The 22,015-nt window shown below is 53.1% G+C and overlaps 1 protein-coding gene across 7 annotated transcripts in view; it reads right to left on the reverse strand.

The window, feature by feature from the left end:
* The window catches only part of MAST3 (microtubule associated serine/threonine kinase 3), a 55,627-nt gene extending 34,004 nt beyond the window's left edge, over positions 1–21,623 (reverse strand). For 4 of the 7 annotated variants that reach the window (XR_013229887.1, XM_077331512.1, XM_077331511.1 and 1 more), the window contains exons 1-2: positions 7,678–7,808; positions 6,869–6,946 (exon numbers count right to left, since the gene is read on the reverse strand). Coding sequence is in view for 6 of the 7 variants with exons in the window: in XM_077331512.1 (XP_077187627.1) it covers positions 6,869–6,946; positions 7,678–7,727 (128 nt within the window). In the remaining variant the exon portion in view is untranslated. Of the gene's footprint in view, positions 1–2,968; positions 3,434–6,868; positions 6,947–7,677; positions 7,809–9,605; positions 9,638–21,465 lie in introns of those variants that run through there. The other 3 variants (XM_077331514.1, XM_077331515.1, XM_077331513.1) reach the window with 3 other exon arrangements.
* Positions 21,624–22,015: the final 392 nt, after the last annotated feature.

Raw genomic sequence — 22,015 nt, forward strand, 5'->3', positions numbered from 1 at the left:
ACTCACATATGCAGCGGAGGTGAAAAATCTATTTTAACTATTGGACACACCAGAGAAGAAGATGCCTGGTGAACAGGGGCAGGAAATTGAATCAAATGTTGTTGAAACGGCAGTACTGCACAAGAAGGCAAAAAAAAAGGATAAAAAATGGCTCTCTGATGAAACTACAAGAATAGCTGAATGTAGAAAACCAGCAAAAGCTGCAGGCAAAAGGGAGGAAGCAAGAAAATTAAATAATGATTTTCGAAGGGCAGCGGGAACAGACAATGAAGTTAACTGGAATCAGAAATGCAAGTAGTCAGAAGGGACACACAAGAAATGCTTTTGCACAAGAGGTTCTGAATGCCATTTGCTGCTTGCAAAAGTGTTATCAAAGATAAGCAAGGGAAGGAACTGACTGACCAACAGAGCATCAAGAAGAGGTGGTGGAAACACACAGAACAGAACGGAGTGGCATACGCAGAATACACAGCCTGCAGAATGGAAGATCACTCTTTTCAAAATGAAGAAGAAATGGAACTGGCCATTCTTGAGGAGGAAGAAGCTGTTTGGCATCTGCCAAACAACCAGGCCCCAGGCATTGACCTCATAGCCATGGAACTGCTGAGGTGTGTACTAATCAAAACCATTACAGCTTTGCATCAGAAAATCTGGGAAACTAATAACTGGACAGAGGAGTGGAAACAACCTGTGTTCATCCCACTACCGAAAAAGGGTGACTCAGAAAACTGTTCCAATGTGAAAACATCAGCCAAGAGAAGGATCAATTCATGTGAATTCGGGTTCCATGAACAGCAGAAGTCACAAACAAGGAAACAGCACAGAGCATAAAGCCTGATCTATCACTGGGAGGCAAAACCACGAAGCTCCGGCTCACTTACTTTGGCCATATCATGTGAGTCAACTCAATGGAGAAAGCGATCATGCTAGGATTGGTCAGTGGAAAAAGGAGACCAGGCCGGCACAGAGCTCAGTGGCTGGATGCAATCGGAATGGACACCGGACAGGACATTGCAGGGTTGAGGGAGACCGTGTGGGATCTGGGATCACGGTGACACCTGCACCATGGGATTGTAAAAAATTGGACACAACTGAAGGGCTGGCAACAACAAAACCAATACCATTCTACATGTAGTATAAACCCGTTCCTCTCCTCTGCGGCCAACAGGAACTGCTCCCTGCCCTCCTCCAAGTGACAACTTTTCAGATCCTTCAAGAGAGCCATCCTGTCCCCTCTCAACCTCCCCTTCTTCAGGCTGAACGTTCCCAAGCCCCTCAGCCTCTCCTCATAGGGCTTGGTCCCCAGGCCCTGGATCTTTCTCATTGCTTTGGGCTGATCCTGTGCTGAGCAGGGGGTTGGACTAGATGACCTGTATGGCCCCTTCCAACTCTATGATTCTATGGTTTCTTTTGCACCCTCCCAAAGTGAGGCCTCCAGAACTGCATACAGGACTCCAGGTGGGGTCTGAGCAATGTGGTATACAGTGGGACTAGGACGTCTTACGATTTTGATGTGATGCCTCTTTATCACTGTATCACATTGTCTGCTGATATTTAGCTTACAGTCCACAAGTACCCCAAGATCTCGTTCGCACACCCTGCGACCCAGAAGTGTATCTCTGATCTGGTATGCTGCTTCTCATTTCTGTGACCCAGAAGTAGAACTCTGCTCTTCTCCATATTGAATTGCCCCTTGTTCTCATTTGCCCACTTTCCCAGCATGTTCAGATCTCGTTGAACTCTATCTCCATCTTCCAGGGTCTTTGCTACTTCTCCCAATTTGGTGTCATCTGTAAATTTAATGACTTGTCTTTCCATCCCCTCCTCCAGATCGCTGATAAAAATGTTGAAAAGAACCACACCCAGTGGCACCGCACTGCTCACCTCCCTCCAGCCCGATGCAACACCCTAGACAACCATTCTCCAGGTGCAGTTTTCTAACTGGTTCCCCATCCACCCCAAAATCCAGTCTGCAGTCCTCCCGTTTACCCATGAGATCATGCTGAAGGGCTACTGAGGGTGGGGACGGAGGCACTTCCACACTTTAAGTGTGCACACAACTGGCATGAGAGCAGAGAGAGAGAGAGAGAGAGAGAGAGAGAGAGAGAGCGAGAAGTGGACTGACTCATGGCTTGGAGACATCACAGGCACTAGCCAGTGGGGGCTACTCGGGCCCAGCACTCAGACTGCCAGTGGAAGCAACTGCAAGGGAGTGGGGATCTGCATTTTCTAGCACCCCACAACTGGGATGCTGCCTTCAGATAGGAGTCTTGACTCCTATTTAATAAACAATGGGCTTATCTGCGCCGAGAAAAGGCTGTCTGGAAGAAATACAATAAAATCAGAGTCCAGTAGCTGCTTTAAGACCAACAAAGATCCATTCAAGGCATGAACTTTCGAGTGCAAGCACCCTCCGTCAGACTCGACTTGCACTCGAAAGCTCACGCCTTGAATGGATCTTTGTTGGTCTTAAAGCGGCTACTGGACTCTGATTTTATGGTGCTATTTCAGACCAACACGGCTAGAATCTGCCTGGAAGAAAGACGCACGCATGTCCCGCAGCCACCAGCTCACACACAATCTGTGAGGACACCCTTTCAACTTCATGCACAAGAGAGAACTCCCCCCATTCATTTTTCAGATACCTTGTCTTCTTCGACCCCCCCCTCCCCAGCCCTTGCCTGCTCACCCCACCCACCCACCCACCCACTAGGAAAACTGCAGGGCACCTTTCTTGTTGTGCTCCAGGCTCCCCGGAACACGGCCGATAGTAAAGATCACCGGATGGTCGTGCTTGCCTTTCCTTCCCTCCGTCCTCCTTTGCAGGCTGCAGGCTGTTCCCCCTCCGACTCTTAACTGGCACAGCTCCTGATCTGGGGGTCTGCGGTGTGCACGAGGTGTGGGTGGGGGGGGATACAGGGCCTAAGAGGAGGGCCAGGGTCCCAGGGCCCCTCCAGATGGGAATTACCTGCAGGTAATCCACAGCCACAGGGACAGGTTCGGCTGCTCGGCTCTGCGTTCCAGGAGAGGCCCTGCCCCCGCATTTGCGGTCCTCTTGAGCGGGTCCATGGGGAACAGACCCAAGGCCGAAGCCCTGCTGCCTCCTCCCCGGAGAGACCTCCGTCTGTCTGCGTGACTGTCGTAGGGAAGCAGAGGCAGCCGTCAGCCTGGCTGGCAGACTCTGCGAGAGCCGCTCACTTTTTCCATGATGCTCTTTCACCCTCATTGACAGTCATGCGAGGGCAGTTCCCACGGGGGCAGCTGTCTGGGAAGGGCAGTGCGGGCAGGACCTCTGACGTAGCCTTGCCAGGCACCATCCCGGAGGGTCGAAGGCCGGCTGGGCACAGGATTCCGAGCCCCAAGGGAGGCGCGGTTGCAGGATTTCAGTGAGGCTTTTGACGAGGCTCCCCATGACGGGAAACTGGAGGACTGCAGGCTGGATTTTCAGAGGGAGGGTTGTGCGCTTCGGCTCGGCCACTGTGGTGATCACCAAAGCCTGAAGCGGCATGTAGTAGGCCAGTGCCACGGAGAGGAGGGGCGGCAGCAGCCTCTCTGTGGCACTGGCCTCCTACGTGCTGCTTCATGCTTTGGTGATCGCCACAGTGGCCGAACCGAGCCAAAGCACACGCTCCTAAGATGGGTGGGGAACGGGCTAGAAAGCTGCACAAACAGAGTAGTCCTCCATGGGGTTTCATCGGACTGGAGGGAGGGGAGCAGTGGGGAGCCACAGAGCTCGGAACTGCTTCCGGTACGTGTCAAGATTTTTTATCACTGGTCTGGAACAAGTGGTAGAGGGACTGCCAATTAAATTTGCAGATGGCACCAAATTGGGAGGAGTGGCGAAGACACTAGGAGATACAGAGCATTCAAGAAGTTGAGAGGAGACCTGACGGCTCTCTTTAGGTATATGAAAAGTTGTCACTTGGATTATGGCTGGGAGCGGCTCCAGCTGGCAGCAGAAGAGAGGGCCTGCAGTCGTGGCTTTGAACGACATGGAGAACTGTACCGGCTAGATACCAGGGGAGAAAAATTCACAGTCAGAGTAATCCAGCAGTGGAATCAGTTGCCTAAGGATCTAAGATTCTAGAAGTAATGTTTGATGAGATTTTTTTGTGCTCCGTAGTGCCTTCCATGGGCATTCTTGCAGTGGCTTTTTCTTGGGTTTCCCTCCGCATAACAGAGCCATGGGAAAATCTGCTGCAGTGAGAAGAGCAGTGGGGTGCGCATTAAATGCTGTCACTTCTGACTCGTGATGAACCTATCATGGGCGGCCTGGCTCAGGTTTTGCAAACTCAGGCCCCTTGTTTCCCTGATGGTGGTCCATCCATCTCAGGTTAGGCCTCTCTCTTTTCCTGCTGTCTTCTGCTTTTCTGAGCATGACTGTCTTTTCTAATAACTCCTGTGACCAAAACCCTTTTTAGCAATTTTAGCCTCTAGGGAGAGTTCCGGCTTGGTCTGATCTGGAACCTACTGATTGTCTTTTCTGGCTGTCCACGGGCTCCGTAAAACTCTCTTCCAACCACCACACTCCAAAGGAATCCAATTTCTTCCTACCTGCTGTCTTTGCTGTCCAACTTTCACAACCACACGGCATGAATTATCCTGATCTTGGTCGCCAGCAATTCATCCTTACACTGAAAGATCTTTTCCACGTCCTTCATGGCTGCCCTTCGTAGCCCTTCTGATTTCTTAGCTGCAGCCTCCCTTTGGGATGATGACTGAGCCAAGGGATCAAAAATCTTAACCATTTCAATCTCTTCACTGTTGACTTTTAAAAGTTGAGTAATTCTCCCGCAGTCCGCACATTTGTCTTCCTGACATATAGCTTAAATCCTGCTTTGCACATTCTGCTTTAAATTTCAGCAGTAGGAATTTCAAATCTTCACTATTTTCTGCCAGTAACAGGGTGTCATGGTTGTTTTTCCTTGTTTTTCTGAACCCAGATTGAATATCTGGCACTCCCGATTCCACATATGTGAAGAACCTTCGTTGTAAGATTTTGAGCATCACTATATTTGTGTGATAAATTAACATGAAGGTCTCATAGTTGCTGCAGTCTTTAATGTCTCCTTTTTGGAACTACAATGTAGATTGAGCATTTCCTGTCCATTGGCTGTAGTTTTGTTTTCCATATTTGTTGGCGCAACCTTGTAAGGATTTTCTTTGGCAAGGAACACCTCTATCGATAGATATCCTATCTACTGACCGGTGAGTTGTTTCTTCCAATTGCTTTGCATACAACTTTTGCTATCTTCTAAAGATTTTTCTTGGAAGAAATTGGCCCGCTTTTCTCTTTGACATAGTTCCGCGCAGAGAAGAGCAGAGGGGGCAGCAAAAAGTGCATACACATCCCCTTGGTTCCATCAGTAGAGTTGTGCCCCTGAAAGAGGCAGAAAAAGGGAAATTTCAACCCTTTCTCTTTCCCTGCTGTGGCTTCCTAAGGGGTCTTTGAGGGTCTATTAGTCCAAGTGGTCCCCTGATCCCAGAAAAAAATTGTCAGGCATCAGAAACAACTGCTGTGGGGCGTGTGGGGGGAGGTAAATTTCTGGATACAAGCAGCCCAATCCGGCTTTGCGAGCCATCGGGAGGGGAGCGGAGGGGAAGGGCACAGACGACCAAAGTCTCTCCCCTGGACCCCTGGAATTCCCTTCCTCAGTTCCAGCTGCTGAGTTTCCCACATGCTTTGCCCACCTGCCCTGAAGCAGGACTTCAAACTTGGTACCCCACCCCACACAACTTCTGGGTTCCTCCGAGCTCTGGTCTCCTCCTGGCCTCTTCCTCCTTCCTTCCGTAAAAAGGCTCCAATTAAGAATCCCCTCCCCCCCTTTATTTATTTATTAAGAAATTTTGCATGCTGTCTCTCCTGCTTTCCGCGACTCACAGGTAAAGAAACTGAGCTGTACAAGAACAAAAAACATACAAATTATCCCGAGACCTCAGTTGAGAAGGGAGTTCAAGTTATAAATCAAATCAATCCAATCAATATTAAAATCAGCAATACTTTGAACAGCAGCGAGCTCACCGGGGATAGGAAAAGGCGGGTAAAAAGAATAAAGAATAAATAAATAAACATAAAAGAATAAAGAATAAACTCTCTAGCCCATATGCTCTGCAACATTTGGGACCCAAGAGGCACCCGGTTACTGTAACAATCCCTGATTTTTCAGAACACCCGAAAGAGCCCCCACCCCGTAGTGCAGAGGCCAGCCGGGACGAGCAGAGAGAAACCGTGCCGAAGACCCACACGGCTGCCGGTCCTTCCTCGCACAGTACAGCAGGGACGGAAAAGCTGGCAAGAAAGCCACGGAAAAGCCAGGAGGCACATGAGAAGCAGGAGAGGAGCCAGCCCCTTCCCAGCTGCCAGTCCAGACCAAACGCCCACGGTGATGCCATCCTCAAAGAAGGAAGCCGGCTAGAATCGGCTCCGAAAAAACAGCGACACACGATGGAACCGTTCAGTGCAAAGCCTGGTTAAAAGCAACCTGCCACATGAGAGGTTGGCAAGGTCCACGCCATTCAATGCCCTGAAGGGGGAGGGCACTTGGAGTCCAGATGCCAACACTGGGAAGGCCCTGCCCAGTGCCTGCCCGCCCACCTCCCCTTCTGCATCCTCCCTGGCAGGAAGCAGGATCCCTTCATGTTAAAACAATCCTGCTGGATTAAAGTGGGCTCATTTCATGCAGCAACGATTTCAACAGTCGGCACCCAAAGGCCACCCAAGAGGCAGTCCACAAGCAGGGGCAAGGAGGCCCCTGAGCAGCCAGCGTTCCAGGGTACACTGCTGCTGAATGTGGAAGTTCTATTTTGCCACCATGACTATAGTTTGAAGGCCCTTTTCATAACCTTCAGCCCATGTGGACGCTCTTACCTCCAGGGGTGAAGCGCCAAAGGGCTGCAGGGGCTGCAGGGACTCCCAAGGGCGGGACTCTGACTACTGGGGGACCAGCTGCAAGGGAAGAGGCAACCAGTAACCCAAAGGGTCCCCCCTCTTGGGAAAAGAACGGCAGCAGGCGGCAGAAGTGGGGCAGGGGGCAGCTGCCAGCTGGATCTGCCAGGCTCCCCATTCAGCCGGGGACCCCGCTTGGCCTCCTCTCTCTGCTAAGCACCCCGCCCCCCCCCCCCCGGACACCTCCAGGGGTAGTCAACCTGCAGTCCTCCAAATGTCCATGGACTACAAGCAAACGCTGGCAGGGGCTCATGGGAATTGTAGTCCATGGACATCTGGAGGACCACAGGTTGACTACCCCAGCGCTGCAAACAGCCCTGGCACGTGTCTCTGAGCATGTGCAAAATTCCTCTATCTCAGAGTGGGCTTTGTTTCCGCCCACCCAAGCAGCAAGGCGGCCGGTCCCCCCCCCCCCCCAGCAGCCCGGACCCTTCCCCTCGCCGCAAAAGGAGGCTGCAACGGCCACCGGGGGCAAGCTCGATCTTGCAGCCGCCCCAGGGGCTCCGACGGGGGGGGGGTCGGCCCTAGATCCCCCCCCCGCCCGCGCTCAGAGGCGCCCACCCCGGCTCTTCCCCCGCCCCCTCCCCGCCCGGTCGCCTAGCAACGGCCACCAGACGTCATCTGAGGAGCCCCCCCCCCCCCGGCCCGGGCGGGAGGCAGGCAGGCAGGCATCCCGGGAGCCCCCCGCCCGCCCGCCCTCCCTCCCGCCGGCCGCCCGCCCCCCCACTCACTCCGCCAGGGTCAGCGAGGGGATCTGCAGCTTGGCCCGGCGCGCCTGCATGGCCGCCCCGATGGCGCCCACCGCCTCCGCCGCCGCCGGGAGAAGGAAGGAGGGAGGGAAGATGCCTGCCCGCCTGCCCGCCTGCGGATCGCCCGCGCGTCCAAGCCGCCCCTCTGCCCCTGTGCAGAGCGCAGCCCCAGCCCCCCCCCCCCCGGCTCCCCCACCACAGCTGCCCTGTAACAAGCAGGCACACTTCGCCCTCCCCCCCAAATCCCCAGAGACCGGGAGAGGCCAGGGCAGGGCACCCCGAGATGATCTAGGAGGCACCCCTCATCCCCCCCCCGCTGCTGAGCCCCACTTGCTGAAAACTGACCCCTGTATTTGGGGCCTCAAGAAAATGGCTCTGGGGTGGAGAGGAGAGAAAGGGGGCTATGCAGGGACTGCCCACCCCCCACTGGAGGAGTCTCTCCGGAAGATCCCGGCCGGCAGGGAAGACCTCTCAGGAGCATCACGAGGAAGTCCGAAAACCCCAGAACTTGCCGTGGGACTCCCACCCTCCGCACCCAGCGCCACCCTCATCCCACACCCAGTGCGGCCACACGTTTCAAGGGACAAGGAGGCACATGAGAAGCAGGAGAGGAGCCAGCCCCTTCCCAGCTGCCAGTCCAGACCAAACGCCCACGGTGATGCCATCCTCAAAGAAGGAAGCCGGCTAGAAGCGGCTCCGAAAAAACAGCGACACACGATGGAACCGTTCAGTGCAAGGCCTGGTTAAAAAGGACCCCCATGTCTTCCATCCCCCCCCCCCCCCGCAACTCTGCATCAATCAATCAATCAGAAATAAAACACAACGGAGTGCGCCCTGGACTCCCATCTCTATCTTATTGCAGCTTTTCGTTTTGCATCATCATCATCTTCAACATGAAATGACAGTACGAAAAAAGAAAGGTTCACAATGTTTGTAAAGCCTGGGGTCGCTCCCCAGCGGTGGAAAGGGCCAGCCTCCTCAGTTTGTCTCTGACTTCTGCATAACAGCTGAACAGAACCTCCATGTGCAAGGGCGGCACACCTGTGACTGGCAATTGATGGGGATGGCAAACAGGATCTTCCTGCTTGGTGTGGGGACTTACTGGAAGCTCTAGCACAGGGGTGACCACACTGTGGCTCTCCAGATGTCCATGAACTACAGTTCCCATGAGCCCATGGGAATTGTAGTCCATGGACATCTGCAGAACCCCAGTCTGGCCACCTCTGCTCAAAGCAAAGGGATGCTGAACCATCGACCTTCATCTCATCCAACAGGATGCTTATGGGCTCATGGAGGGCGGAGTCTATCTTACGCATTCATTTTGGATGCTTGCCTCCTATCCCAGACGGCCACAGACCATAATGGGTCCCCACCATCTGGAATTACATCTCAGTAAACCTCAATAAAGCAAACAGAACTCGTGGCGAGGAATCCGGAAAAGCTATCAAAATTAGGAAGCGGGCAACTCAAAACACAGCAGATGCACCAAAATGCCGTCTCAGGAGGGGTCCTGGAGCAGGGGCAGAGCCTCAGCTTGGCATGCAGGAGGTCCCAGGTTCAATCCCCAGCATCTCCAGTTTAAAGGACCAGGCAGCAGGTGATGGGGAAGCCCATGGGATTATGGTCTCTCTGGATTCTCTGCCCACCTGATTTGGATTTTTTTTTAATGATTGAGACGCATGAGTAATGCAGCACTGCACAGAATCAACACAAGAACCTTAAAAAACACTCTTCAGATTCTGCATATTTGCAGGTGGTTCTCTCATGCAGGGCTGACTGTTGCCAGGGTCTGGCCCCTTGCAGTCCCCAAGGAATCAAAGAGCCCCCGACCGGCCTGTCAGTGCAGTATGGGTCATCAGAGGGGCCCGATAGCCTCAGAACAAAAACATGGGCTAGTTGCCCTTACTCACCTCTTTCCTCGGCGTGGCAAGCTGAGCTCCTTCTACGGGAGAAGAAAGGACAAAGGTCATATTATGGCCATGAGTTCCTCTGTCATCACCTCCAGCCCCCGACTCCACCCCTGTGACCTGATCCCTAAGAACAGGCTTGGTGACAGGGCTGAGTGGCACACAGCTTCCCTTCATGTGACCACCTCCCAACGGAGAATGTCCAAGCCAGAGGAGTGCAGGAGGGACTCGGGACACAACTGCCTCAGCCCTGAGTGGGCAGGACTCAGCTACGGCCTGTGGAAAGGCCCCATGTTCACCACCAGAGGTGTTCTGGAACCCCGTCCCACTGCCATGGGGAAGCAGCTGGCTTTGCCTTGAAACAGCCCAGTCCAAACGGGCTTGACTTCACATCTTCCCAATCACAAACTTGCCCCTCGAGCCAGTAAGGATTTGTGCCCTGCCTTAGGAGCCCAGTGCTCAAGAAGCATCTGCCTGCGCATGGGTGCATGCTGGCCGAGCCCATAAGGAAGGGTGGAGCATACTTGGCCGCCATTCCCATTTCACTTTTGACAGAGTCCTGAGCTTCCCCCATCTTGTCTTGCTTGGGGTTTCCTTTCCCCTGAAGCACCCATAATTCACCGGAGCGCATTTATTTATCCTATATCCTTCTCCTCCCTTCTGTTTTTTCCTCACAACAACCATGTGAGGTGGGTGAGGCTGGCAGTGAGTGACTGGCCCAAGATCATCCGGCAAGCTTCCATTGCAGAGTGAGAATTCGAACCTGGGTCTCCCAGCTCCTTGTCTGGCCCTAACCACGACATTGTTGTTATTGTTGTTATGTGCGAAGTCGTGTCCGACCCATCGCGACCCCATGGACAATGATCCTCCAGGCCTTCCTGTCCTCTACCATTCCCCGGAGTCCATTTAAGTTTGCACCTACTGCTTCAGGGACTCCATCCAGCCACCTCATTCTCTGTCGTCCCCTTCTTCTTTGGCCCTCGATCACTCCTAGCATTAGGCTCTTCTCCAGGGAGTCCTTCCTTCTCATGAGGTGGCCAAAATATTTGAGTTTCATCTTCAGGATCTGGCCTTCTACACTTTCTCAAATCATTTCTGTTTAACTCAGCCCACAATGCCAACATGTGCCTTGACCAAAAGCCATGCCCAGTCGCTGGTCCACATTCTGCCCTGCGCCCACAGATGCCACACAGGTCACAAAAGAATGGCCCAAAGGAACATCAGCTACAGCACACAAGAACCGTCCAGTGGCACAGCTGCCGAGGACCACTAATGCTGTATTTGAGGTGTCAGCTTTTGTGTGCACGCAATAAACCAGGGGTAGTCAAACTGCAGCTCTCCAGATGTCCATGGACTACAATTCCCATGAGCCCCTGCCAGCATTCGCTACCCCTGCAATAAACTTTGTTGGTTTTAAAGGTGCCCCTGGACTTCAATGTGCAGGGAGTTATTCCTACGAGCCCTTTGAAGCAGCCCATGGCACCCCACCTGGCCCTTTGCTGCCCGTCAGCTTTGCCCCCTGCTCTCACCTGCTGATGCCCCCCCACACACCCCTTTTCCTTTAGCTTCTCCTGCTGAAACCCAAGCTGGGCTGGAAAACAGGAGGACAGAATCTCCATGGGAACCAGTGAGGTCATCCCTGTCGTGGCAGCGAGTGGATTGAGCGGGAGCAGGGGGGGGGAGGTAGGGGTTCCCTACCCCACAGCCCCCGTGGGCCAGGAGGGAAACACAAGCAGGCCCTCCCCCTCCCCCCCGCCATTCTGAAATGGCTCTCATAAACAGCTGGGTGTGAGCAGGGGGAGGCCAGGCTGGGTTGGCGTGAGGGGTAGAGCCGTGCCACAGGCTCATGGGGGAAGCACAGAGCTGAGAAGAAACCCATGTTCAGGGCATCCCAGTTCTGACCTTCCTGCCCTGCGAGTGGAGCAGGTTTTAAAGGGGGCTTTCTGCAAACATCTGAAGGACAAAGTAGAGATCCGGGGAAGTCAGCACGGGGTGGTCTCCAACTGGCCAACCTGGTTTCCTTCTTTGACCAAGTGACGGGTTTACTCTGGCTTTTGACAAGGTCCCCCGTGATGTTCTGATGGGTAAACTGAAGGACTGAAGACTGGAGTTTTGGAGGGTTAATCAGGTAGGGAGCTGGTTAGAAAACCGCACCCAAAAATGGTTGTCACGGGTGTTTCCTAAGATTGGCGGGAGGAGAGCAGTGGGGCGCCACGGGGCTTGGCGCTGGCTCCAGTACTTCCCCTCATTTTGATCAGTGAACTGGATGAGGGGCTGGAGGGACTCCTCATTAAATCTGCAGATGGTGCCAAAGTGGGAGGAGCAGCAAAGACCCCGGAAGATGGAGATAGAGTCCAACAAGATCTGAACATGCTGGGAAAGTGGGCAAATGAGAACAAGGGGCAATTCAATAAGGAGAAGGGCAGAGTTCTGCGTCCGGGTCACAGAAATGAGAAGCAGACCTACTGGGCGGGAGAGACACTTCCGGGTAGCAGCGGGTGTGAACGAGATCCTGGGGTACTTGTGGACCGTAAGCTAAATAGGAGCAGGCAGTGTGATGTGATAGTAAAGAAGATGAATGCAGTCTTGGGCTGCATCACATCAAAAGCGCGAGATGTCATTGCTCAGACCCCGTCTGGAGTCCCGTCTGCGGTTCTGGAGGCCTCATTCCAAAAAGGAGGAGGAAGAGGAGGAAGAAGAAGAGCCCCATACAAAATGGAACATAAAGCAAGCAAGGGCACAGGTGGGTCAACACCTAACCGACTGATGTCCGTGGGAGCGCTGAAAGAGCTCAGACAGGGTGGCTCAGGCCAAACAGCACTGTCAGGGCTGCAATGAGCCCAAGGTCACCCAGGTGGCTGCATGTGGAGGAGGAGCGGGGAATCAAACCCGGCTCGCCAGATTAGATGCCACAAAATGTGGACAAAGTGGAGAGGGTGCAAAGGAGAGGGACAAGGATGAGGTGGGGCCTGGGGAACAAGCCCTAGGAGGGAAGGCTGAGGGACCTGGGAATGCTGGCTGAGACCGGTCATCCTGAAGTGTTCCTGGCACATGGCAACTTCCAAAATGCCCACCAGGCACCTTCAAACCCACCTTCTTCCACTGAGCCTTAGCCTTTGCCAAGACCAATCCCTGCGCAGGGGAGACTGGGTGCTCGAAGCCCAGAAAGAGCACGCACCTGTGGCCAACCTTCTCCAGAAGCTCCTGCTCTCGCTGGCACGTGCCTCACGCACCCCAGGGCACGTGGGTTCTATCTGCCCCCTCCCAGCATAGATCCAGACAACTTTCCCTGGCTGGCGATAGGGAGGGAACACTGTCTCCCTGAATTCCACTGGGCGAGATTGGACAGTGACCCTGGGTCTGTGTCATTTAGCCTGGCATGCCCACCCACCACTCTCTGCTCTGCCAAGCTGCGGCACAAAGGACGAAATATCGCTCACAAGCACTGTGAGAGGGGCCATGCACGCAGGCAGGCATGGGCAGCCGTGCGTGCCCGCTGTACCCGTCAGGAGCTGCCGGTCCTAATCGAAGTGAAATGCCACCCTCTGTCTTCCCAGAGCTGTGTATAAAATCAGGTCAGAACTGCTGTGCTGAATCTGGCCAAGAAGCTGGGCCGCACATCCAATCATCTTCCAGGCAGAGCATGAAGGACCTCAGAGGTGCAGTTCAGGGACCCTGGCTGAGCACCCCTCCCCAGTTTCCCCCATAGATTCACCCCAAATTCCCAAAGAAAGCCAGCAGCCATGACAAAGATGAAGCCCCTCCCTAAGGTCAAGGCATGTCCCTCTGATCCTGGGCCCTCTTCACTGCCTCAGAGGCCCTGATGCTCTCTCTCGCTGCCCCCAGAGATATTCAACAGGATCTGAACATGCTGGAAAAGTGGGCAAACGAGAACAAGATGCAATTTAATACATAGTCATGTGGACTCGAAGGTCGTAAAAAAATATACAGGAAGAGGCTCCCATACTTATGAAATGCATCCAAATAGATCTCTTTTGGAGCCCCCCATTAAAAGATTTATTCTCCTAAATCCCAATATTTGGACATGTTTTATAAGTGTGGGAGCCTCTTTCTTTATATATTTTATACCACCTAATAGTCCCCACTGCATTGCACAAGTGTATTTAAATATTAGACCACTGAGCAAGGCCCCAAGAGGAGCAAAAATGCATTTCATTTTTTGTATCAGGTTGTTTATCCATGCATCAACATGTTCTGAATTTGTGCAACAGTGAGAGATGAATTTTTTTTTTAATGCGCACATTAATGGAATCAATATTTGTATTTTAATATGCAGGATATATTCTTCTACTGCTCAGCCTCTAAGGTTCCTAGCTTTTTTATACAGGTTGGGATATTTTGTTCCTTCTTTTGTTGTTTATTGTCTGAAGCAAAGTATGAGTCCAGGAGCACCTTTAAGACCAACGAAGTCTGATTCTGGGTATTTGTTAAGTTTCTGAAAATTGCCCAATACATGAATCTCTGACTTGGTGCAAAAGGTCGAGTTTATTGAAAGCAAGTGATTATACCTAAACAATTTTTTGTCAGAACTGAGGCAAAACAATACGGGTTTGGCATACATCCTCCACATTCAAACCCCCTCCCATGGGAACGGTGGGGCCCAAACATGATTATCAAAGGATGTCCAAGGATGCTCATCTGCATTCCTGGAGCCAGGCAGAGACGAAGGGGGTGGGGTGTGAAGGCAGAAAGAAACCTCAGCAGGCAATTCAGGCAATCAGCATAGATACAAATTCCTCACATCTACACTTCTAACGCTTGCTAAAGTATATGGCAGAAGCGAGGCACTGAATTCCAGATCAGGCTTAAGGTGTTGGTTATCACCTTTAAGGCCATATGCGGTCAGGGCCCAGTGTACCTGAGGGACCGCCTCTCCACCTACACTCCTCAAAGTGCCTTGCACTTTAATACCTCCAACCTCCTGGTGGCCCCTGGTCCCAAGGAAGCCTGCTTGACCTCAACCAGGACCAGAGCTTTCTCCATTCTGGCCCCCACCTGGTGGAACGAGCTCCCAGAGGAGATGAGGGCCCTGACAGAACCTAAACAGTTCCACAGGGCCTGCAAAAGGGACCTCCTCCGCCAGGCATTTGGTTGAGATCGATCAAACCACCGCTTCCAGTTGGCCCTCAAACTCCCCCCCTCTACGACCAACACTAATCGGTTGCTAACAGGGTCCAGTAAGAGTTGAGCTGAGGCTCTCACAATTTCTATTTTATGGTGTTATTGTTATGATCTTGTTAAGTTATTATTGTTATAATATTATATGCTGTTACTGTTACCTGTTACCATGTGTTAATTGTATCCTTCCATGTTTTCTGTAAACCACCCTGAGCCCTCGGGGAGGGCAGTATATAAATATAATAACAAAATAAAAATAATATAAATTCCACCCCTCCAAACTTAACCCCCTCCCACCACCCCCAAGGACACGGGTGAGGGTTTCAAGGGGTATGACAGTCAAACTCTTGGACTGGGCACCCAAACATGGGTAGCATCTACCCATTCCCATTTCCACACAGGGAATTCCTTCCTATCCACTAAGTACTACAATTTCCTCCTGTGCACCCGTGAGTCCAAGATATTGCTAACTTAATAACAGGTGTGTTCATCCACATCCCAGGTGCTGCATGTTATTTATCAGAATCAGGAGCGTGTCAGAGCAGGCTGCAATGGAAAACAGGATGGACATTTTTGTAAGTCTCTGGGAGACCAAGTACAACTGTGACATCATTTATCAGACAGGTAACTGGGAAAGGACCCACGAATTTCAAGCCCCACTTGCATGAGGGCTGTTGGCAGCAAAGATGCTTAGTGGACAAATAGGCTCGGTCCCCCACCTTCAGAGGGGCTCAGGGAGCCGCTTTTTGTCTGCCTGGAGTTTAAATTCAGTCTTGGCGAACTCAAGGATGGCAGTAATCTCAAGCCAGGCGCATAGGAGGGCAGCCCACGTCTTCAAATCTGGGGACTGTCGGGGCCAGGATCCCAGGTGGGGGTGGGCCTGGAGGTTCTTGCCATAGACAACCTTATTATATATGTGTAATTTACTATATGCAAATTCTGCATAGTTGGTCCAGTCATCCTGTTGGTAATTAATGAAACATCAGAGGTACTGTTCGAGAACCTGATTCACCCTTTCTGTTTGGCTGTTGGACTCCGGGGGATAGCCTGAGCTTAAGGCTTTTTCCACCCCTAACATTTTCAAGAGTTCCTTCCCGAATCTGGCAACAAACTGAGTTCCTCCGTCAGAGATGGCTTTAAGGGGGAGACCATGTAATCTGTACATGTGTTGGACACAGAGGGAGGCGAGCTTCTGGGCCACGGGGAGGGCTGGGCACAGTATGAAATGGGCTTGTTTGGAAAACAGCTCAACCATCACCCAAATCACAATTCCCCCCAGCTAGGAAGCAGGCTCATGATAAAGTCCTTGGAAATGTCTTGCCAGGGGGCAGCCGGGATCTCCAACGGCTGCAGAAGACCCAGTGGTTCCCCCCCACCCACTTGGCAGTGAGGCATGTGGGGCAGCCCTGAACGTAGCTTTCCATATCCTTCCGTAGAGAGGGCCACCAGTAATTCCTTTGGACCAGATGGAGGGTTTTCATAGAATCATAGAATCCTAGATTTGGAAGGGGCCATACAGGCCATCTAGTCCAACCCCCTGCTCAACGCAGGATTAGCCCTAAGCATCCTAAAGCATCCAAGAAAAGTGTGTATCCAACCTTTGCTTGAAGACTTCCAGTGAGGGGGAGCTCACCACCTCCTTAGGCAGCCTATTCCACTGCTGAACTACTCTGACTGTGAAAAACGTTTTCCAGATATCTAGCCTAAATCGTTGTACTTGAAGTTTAAACCCATTACTGCGTGTCCTCTCCTCTGCAGCCAGCAGAAACAGCATCCTGCCCTCCTCCAAGTGACAACCTTTCAAATACTTAAAGAGGGCTATCATGTCCCCTCTCAACCTCCTTTTCTCCAGGCTCAAGTCCCTCAACCTATCTTCATAGGACTTGGTCCCTTGGCCCCAGATCATCTTCGTCGCTCTCCTCTGTACCCTTTCAATTTTATCGACGTCCTTCTTGAAGTGAGGCCTCCAGAACTGCACACAGTACTCCAGGTGTGGTCTGACCAGTGCCGTATACAATGGGACTATGACATCTTGTGATTTTGATGTGATGCCTCTGTTGATACAGCCCAAAATGGCATTTGCCTTTTTTACCGCTGCATCACACTGCCTGCTCATGTTTAGTTTACAATCCACAAGTACCCCAAGGTCTCGTTCACACACAGTGCTACCTAGAAGCGTATCCCCCATCCAGTAGGCATGCTTTTCATTTTTCTGACCCAGATGCAGAACTTTACACTTATCTTTATTAAATTGCATCTTGTTCTCATTTGCCCATTTTTCCATTGTGTTCAGATCTCGTTGAACTCTGTCTCTATCTTCCGGAGTATTTGCCAGTCCTCCCAATTTGGTGTCATCTGCAAACTTGATGAGTAGTCCCTCCACCCCCTCATCTAGATCATTAATAAATATGTTAAAAAGTACCGGACTGAGCACTGAGGTACCCCGCTACTCACCTCTCTCCAGTCTGATGAAACACCATTGACAACAACTCTTTGAGTGTGGTTCTCTAACCAATTCCCTATCCACCTGACTATCTGAAAATCCAGATTGCAGTCCTTCAATTTATCCATCAGAACATCATGGGGAACCTTGTCAAAAGCTTTACTAAAATCCAAGTAAATGACATCAACCGAATTTCCCCGATCCAGCAAACCTGTTACTTGGTCAAAAAAGGAAACCAGGTTGGTCTGGCAGGACCTGTTGGAGACAAATCCATGCTGACTTCCTTGGATCACCAAATTGTCCTCCAGATGTTTGCAGATCGCTCCCTTTAATATCTGCTCCATTATCTTCCCCACAACAGAGGTCAGACTCACTGGTCTGTAGTTTCCCGGGTCATCCTTCCTCCCTTTTTTGAAGATCGGAATAACATTTGCTCTCTTCCAGTCCTCCGGGACATCTCCAGTCCTTAAAGAGGTTCCGAAGATGATGGACAAGGGCTGTGCAAGTTCTCTGGAAAGTTCTTTGAGTACTCTCGGGTGCATTTCATCCGGACCAGGGGATTTGAACTCATCCAGGGCAGCTAAATGCCTCTCGACAACCTCTCTATCCATGTTAACCTGCCACCCAGACACTGTCCTTTGGCTATGGCCATCTCTAGATGTGCCTAAACACTTTGACCTGTGGGAAAAAACAGATGTAAAATAGGCACTAAGCCTTTCTGCTTTCTCTGCATCTTCCGTTAGAGTTTGTCCATCCGCACCCAACAGTGGGCCTATTGCCTCCTTTACTTTACGTTTGCTCCTCACATAACTGAAAAATCTTTTCTTGTTACAATGGGCTTCCCTGGCCAATCTTAGCTCACTCTCAGCTTTGGCCTTTCTGATGATTGATCTACAGTGCCTAGTAACCTGTAGGTACTCTTCTTTAAGAGCTCTGTCCTTCCCTCCATTTCCTGAACATTTTCCTTTTCTTTCTTAGTTCCTCTTGAAGTTCTCTGTTCATCCAAATAGGCTTCTTAGAGCTCCTGCAATGTTTTCGTCTTTGTGGGATAGTCATGGATTGAGCATGCAATAGCTCTTGTTTGAGTAGTGCCCACCCTTCACATGCTCCCTTCCCTTCCAGCATTCTCGTCCATGGTATGACACTCATCATGTCTCTGAGTTTATTAAAGTTTGCCCTACGAAAATCCAACATCTGCGTCTGGCTACAAGCTTCCTTGGCTCCCCATCTCAAAAGGAATTCTATGAGGACATGGTCACTTCCCCCTAGGGTCCCCACCTCCTTCACCTCATCCGCCAACTCTTGCCTGTTGGTCAGTATTAAGTCCAGTATGGCTGAACCTCTTGTGGGTTCATCTACCATTTGATAAATGAAATTGTCAGCCAGGCAGGTCAGAAAGTCAAAGTCACAAAGTCGAAATGCTCAGCAGCCTGAGAATCATGATACAGTTTCGAAACCTCAGGGCGAGAGGCGGCGGCAACTTAAAGTTTAGTCCTCTTGAAGAAGAACCCCCCCCCCTCTTCCAAATCTGCCTTATGGAACCCACAAGGGGGGAGGGGTCAGGCGCACCTTTGCTTGTTGCCCCTCAGACTAGGGTGTGGGGTCTGCTTGCTGCCTGGGGCGTCAGGCACTTCCAGGGATGCCGGAGCACTTATCGGAGGTGGTTGCCAATCAGCCAGGAAGGGCCTGGATCCGCCACCCCCAAGGCACAGGCCCTTCTCTCGTTGCCAGGGGCATTCGGCCGTGTCAGCCGGGGGTGGGCACTGGGGTTCAGAATTCCGACCCACATCGGCGCACTTCTTGGCTGCCTCCTCAGCATGCTGAACCTTCACCATTTGGACAATCTGAAGCCCGGCCTCCACCTCCCCAGCTAGTCACAACCACCCCATGAGGGTGGTAGGGTCAGCCTACCCCATGCATTTTTCAAGGAGGGCTTTCAGGAAAAACTGGACCTTGGTAACTTCAGACCAGTCATGGACCCTGGCTGCTAGGGGCCGGTACTCGGACACATATTGAGAGACTGTCTTGGAGCCTTTGCTTCAGTTCCAAAGTTGCTCTTGAGCCACATCGGACAGGAACGGGTCTTTGAAGCGCTTCCGGTCAAAGTCCTGTAGCTCTGGGCGTCATGGTTGTAGAGATTCACAAGCCAGTCCAGAGCCTGCTTTCCCAGCTAGGACCCCACCTGGTGCACCCTGTAGGCTCCTCTGGGGAAGATGTAGCTGCATTTGTTCATGTAGATCAGTATCTGCACCAGGAAGGGCAGCTTCTCAGAGGAGCTGTCAAAGTCGGTGTCCAGCGTCCGTGCCCCTCCCGGCGAGACAGGAGCAGCACCCGCAGCTGCAGCAGGCCTTCCCAGAGGTGGCCGGGCTGGTGCCGAGGCTGTGGGGGCTGCAATGGTAATTCCGCCCACCACGGACACTTCTGTCAAGGTACTGAGTGTCTCTTCCCCCTCCTGGTGCTCCTTGAACCACTGGGGGTAATCTCCTCCGCCTTCTCCTTGTCATCCAGGCTGCCATCTCACCCATCATCTTGTTCATCTGGCAGCAAAACTGAAGCTGCAGTTCGGAGATCACTTGGCGCACAGCGCCACGTTCGCAGTCCTGGCTGGGCTGGTTCCTTCCCACTAGAGGTGTCCAATCTGGCGGCAGATCCTAGATTGTGGGCGCCTGGCATGTATCTACCCAATGACTGGCCATGTCGCAGCCCATCTTAGACCCTCTGGCCCGGCGCTTCCAGTGTGGGCAGTTGTATAGTGGGCACCGCCAGTCCCCTGCAAGGGCGCTGTGGGCGTCTCCTCCTCAGTGGTAGCTTTGGAACCCAGATCACCCTCGTCCGATGACGAGGGAGCTGTCAGCTTCCTGCAGGGCCTGTACAACGGAGCCCTTCCGCCAGGGGTCTGCGAGGCAGAGAGCTGCCCCCTGGGGAGCCCGAAGCATACGTCACTCCTCCCCATTCGCCATCGCCTTAATAGTTAGGAGGAGGATTGGGATTGGTTGCCGCCATGTTAGGAATTTTTAATGTCTTTTAGGGGTGTTTTAATTAGGGTTTTAAGGCTGTTGTTACCTGCCACAAGCCTACTTATGGAGTGGCAGGAAATAAATCAATAATAATAATAATAATAATAATAATAATAATAATGATGATGATGATGATAATAATAATGATAATAATGGTGGTGGTGGCTGAATGAGAAGCTCTGACACTCTGTAAGATTTCTGCAGATGGCCCCAAACTGAAAGCAAGTGAGGTAACCTACACAGTTCCTTGTCAGAACTGAGGCAAAACAATGTGCATTTAGCATATCGCCCACATTCAAACCCCGGAAACAGCAGGGAACCTTCAAAGCCCAAATATCATGATTGTGAAGGGATGTCCAAGGACGCTTGTCCACGGACAGCAACTGGCACGGTCGCAAATTCCAAACATCTGCACTTCTAATGCTGGCTGGAGCACATAGCAGACGACGCCGGGCGCTTCTGACCGTACTCAAAGGGCCCGGCCTCCAACTCTGGTCCGGGAAGGTGGACTTTGTCGGTTATTAAAAGGGTGTGCCGGTACCTGGCCTCACAGGTGCACATCAGAAAAGGCCGCAACATCAAAGCCATGTTTCCAAACTCACCATATGCCGGCATGGGGCTGCGGCCAAGACCGTCCGCCTCGGGCACAGAAGAGGCACCTTCGGGCGCCTGCCAATCAGGAAGCTTACTAGGTGACCACGTTTGCTCTCATGGCCTAGCCCACCTCACAAGGTGGTTGTGAGAGGGTAACGCGGAGAAGCCGAGAATTACCCATCTCCCCCCCCCCCAGCTCCTTGGAGGAAGGGCCAAGTAAAGCTGCATAAATAAATGCTTAACATGGTCTCCATCTACTACTATACAGATTTGTAGCATGTCCAGCTCCCAGGACACAGAAGGGTTACCTGGACGGGCAGGCTGACAGGTGTGTTGGGGGGGGGGTTCTGCATTAAGCATCTTGTCTTTTAGGATTCCTGGCGCTTCGCCGGCCCCGAAGCACGCCCTGCAGGCGAGAGGGCTTCCCCAGGGCTGGCGCCTGCCCCCTCCCCCCGACGCCGGCACACGGGATCCCTGAGACCCCCTTTCCCCTTCCTCCCTGGGGGAGGGAGACTCGAACCCAGAGCTCCGGCGGCGCTTCTGCCCAGCAGCTCGGAAGGGCCCCCGCCGGCCCCGAGGAGAGGGTGCCAGCCTCCCGGCCGTCCCCGCCACGCCCCGGGACTTGCAACCGGCTCGTCCCCGGCCTCCGCGGTTGCCCTTGCCCCCTCACCTGCAGGCCCCGGCGCCGCAGCAGGCTCGAGTCGTCCATGGCCCCCGGGAGGGAGGGAGCCCCGTCCGCCCCGTCCGCCCGCCCGCCGGCTGGAGGCACCGCGCAGCGCAGCGCAGCGCAGCACAGGCGAGGCGGGCGGCGGCGGCGGCGGGAGGCTGGCCGCGCATTGGCCGGCGCCAGATCAGCTGATGGCTCCGCGGGGGCGGGGCGGGGGGGGCGGGGGGTCTGGCGCTGGCCTCCGCCTGGCGCGGGAAGGCGCGCGGGGCCGGGGGAGACTGCGGGGCAGGAGCGCCCAGGGAGGGCCCGCGCCCCCCGCCTGGGCCAGCTGCTCCTGCCCCCTCGTGCCTCGCCCGCCCGCCCTCCCTCCCTTGCAGCCGGGTGGGGGTGGGGGTGGGGGTGGGGGTGGGGGTGGGGGAGGGGGAGGGGGAGGGGGGTCCAGCCTGGGTGCTTCTTCGGCGGGGAACAGAAGGAGCCCCCCCCCCCCACGCCGCAGCCTCCGCCGGCCGCTCTGCCTCGGCGCTGCTTGCCTCCCGGGCCCGGTGCCCTCTGC

The sequence above is a fragment of the Paroedura picta genome, chromosome 4 (genome assembly GCF_049243985.1).
Source record: "Paroedura picta isolate Pp20150507F chromosome 4, Ppicta_v3.0, whole genome shotgun sequence".
In the NCBI taxonomy this organism is placed as follows: Eukaryota; Metazoa; Chordata; class Lepidosauria; order Squamata; family Gekkonidae; genus Paroedura; species Paroedura picta.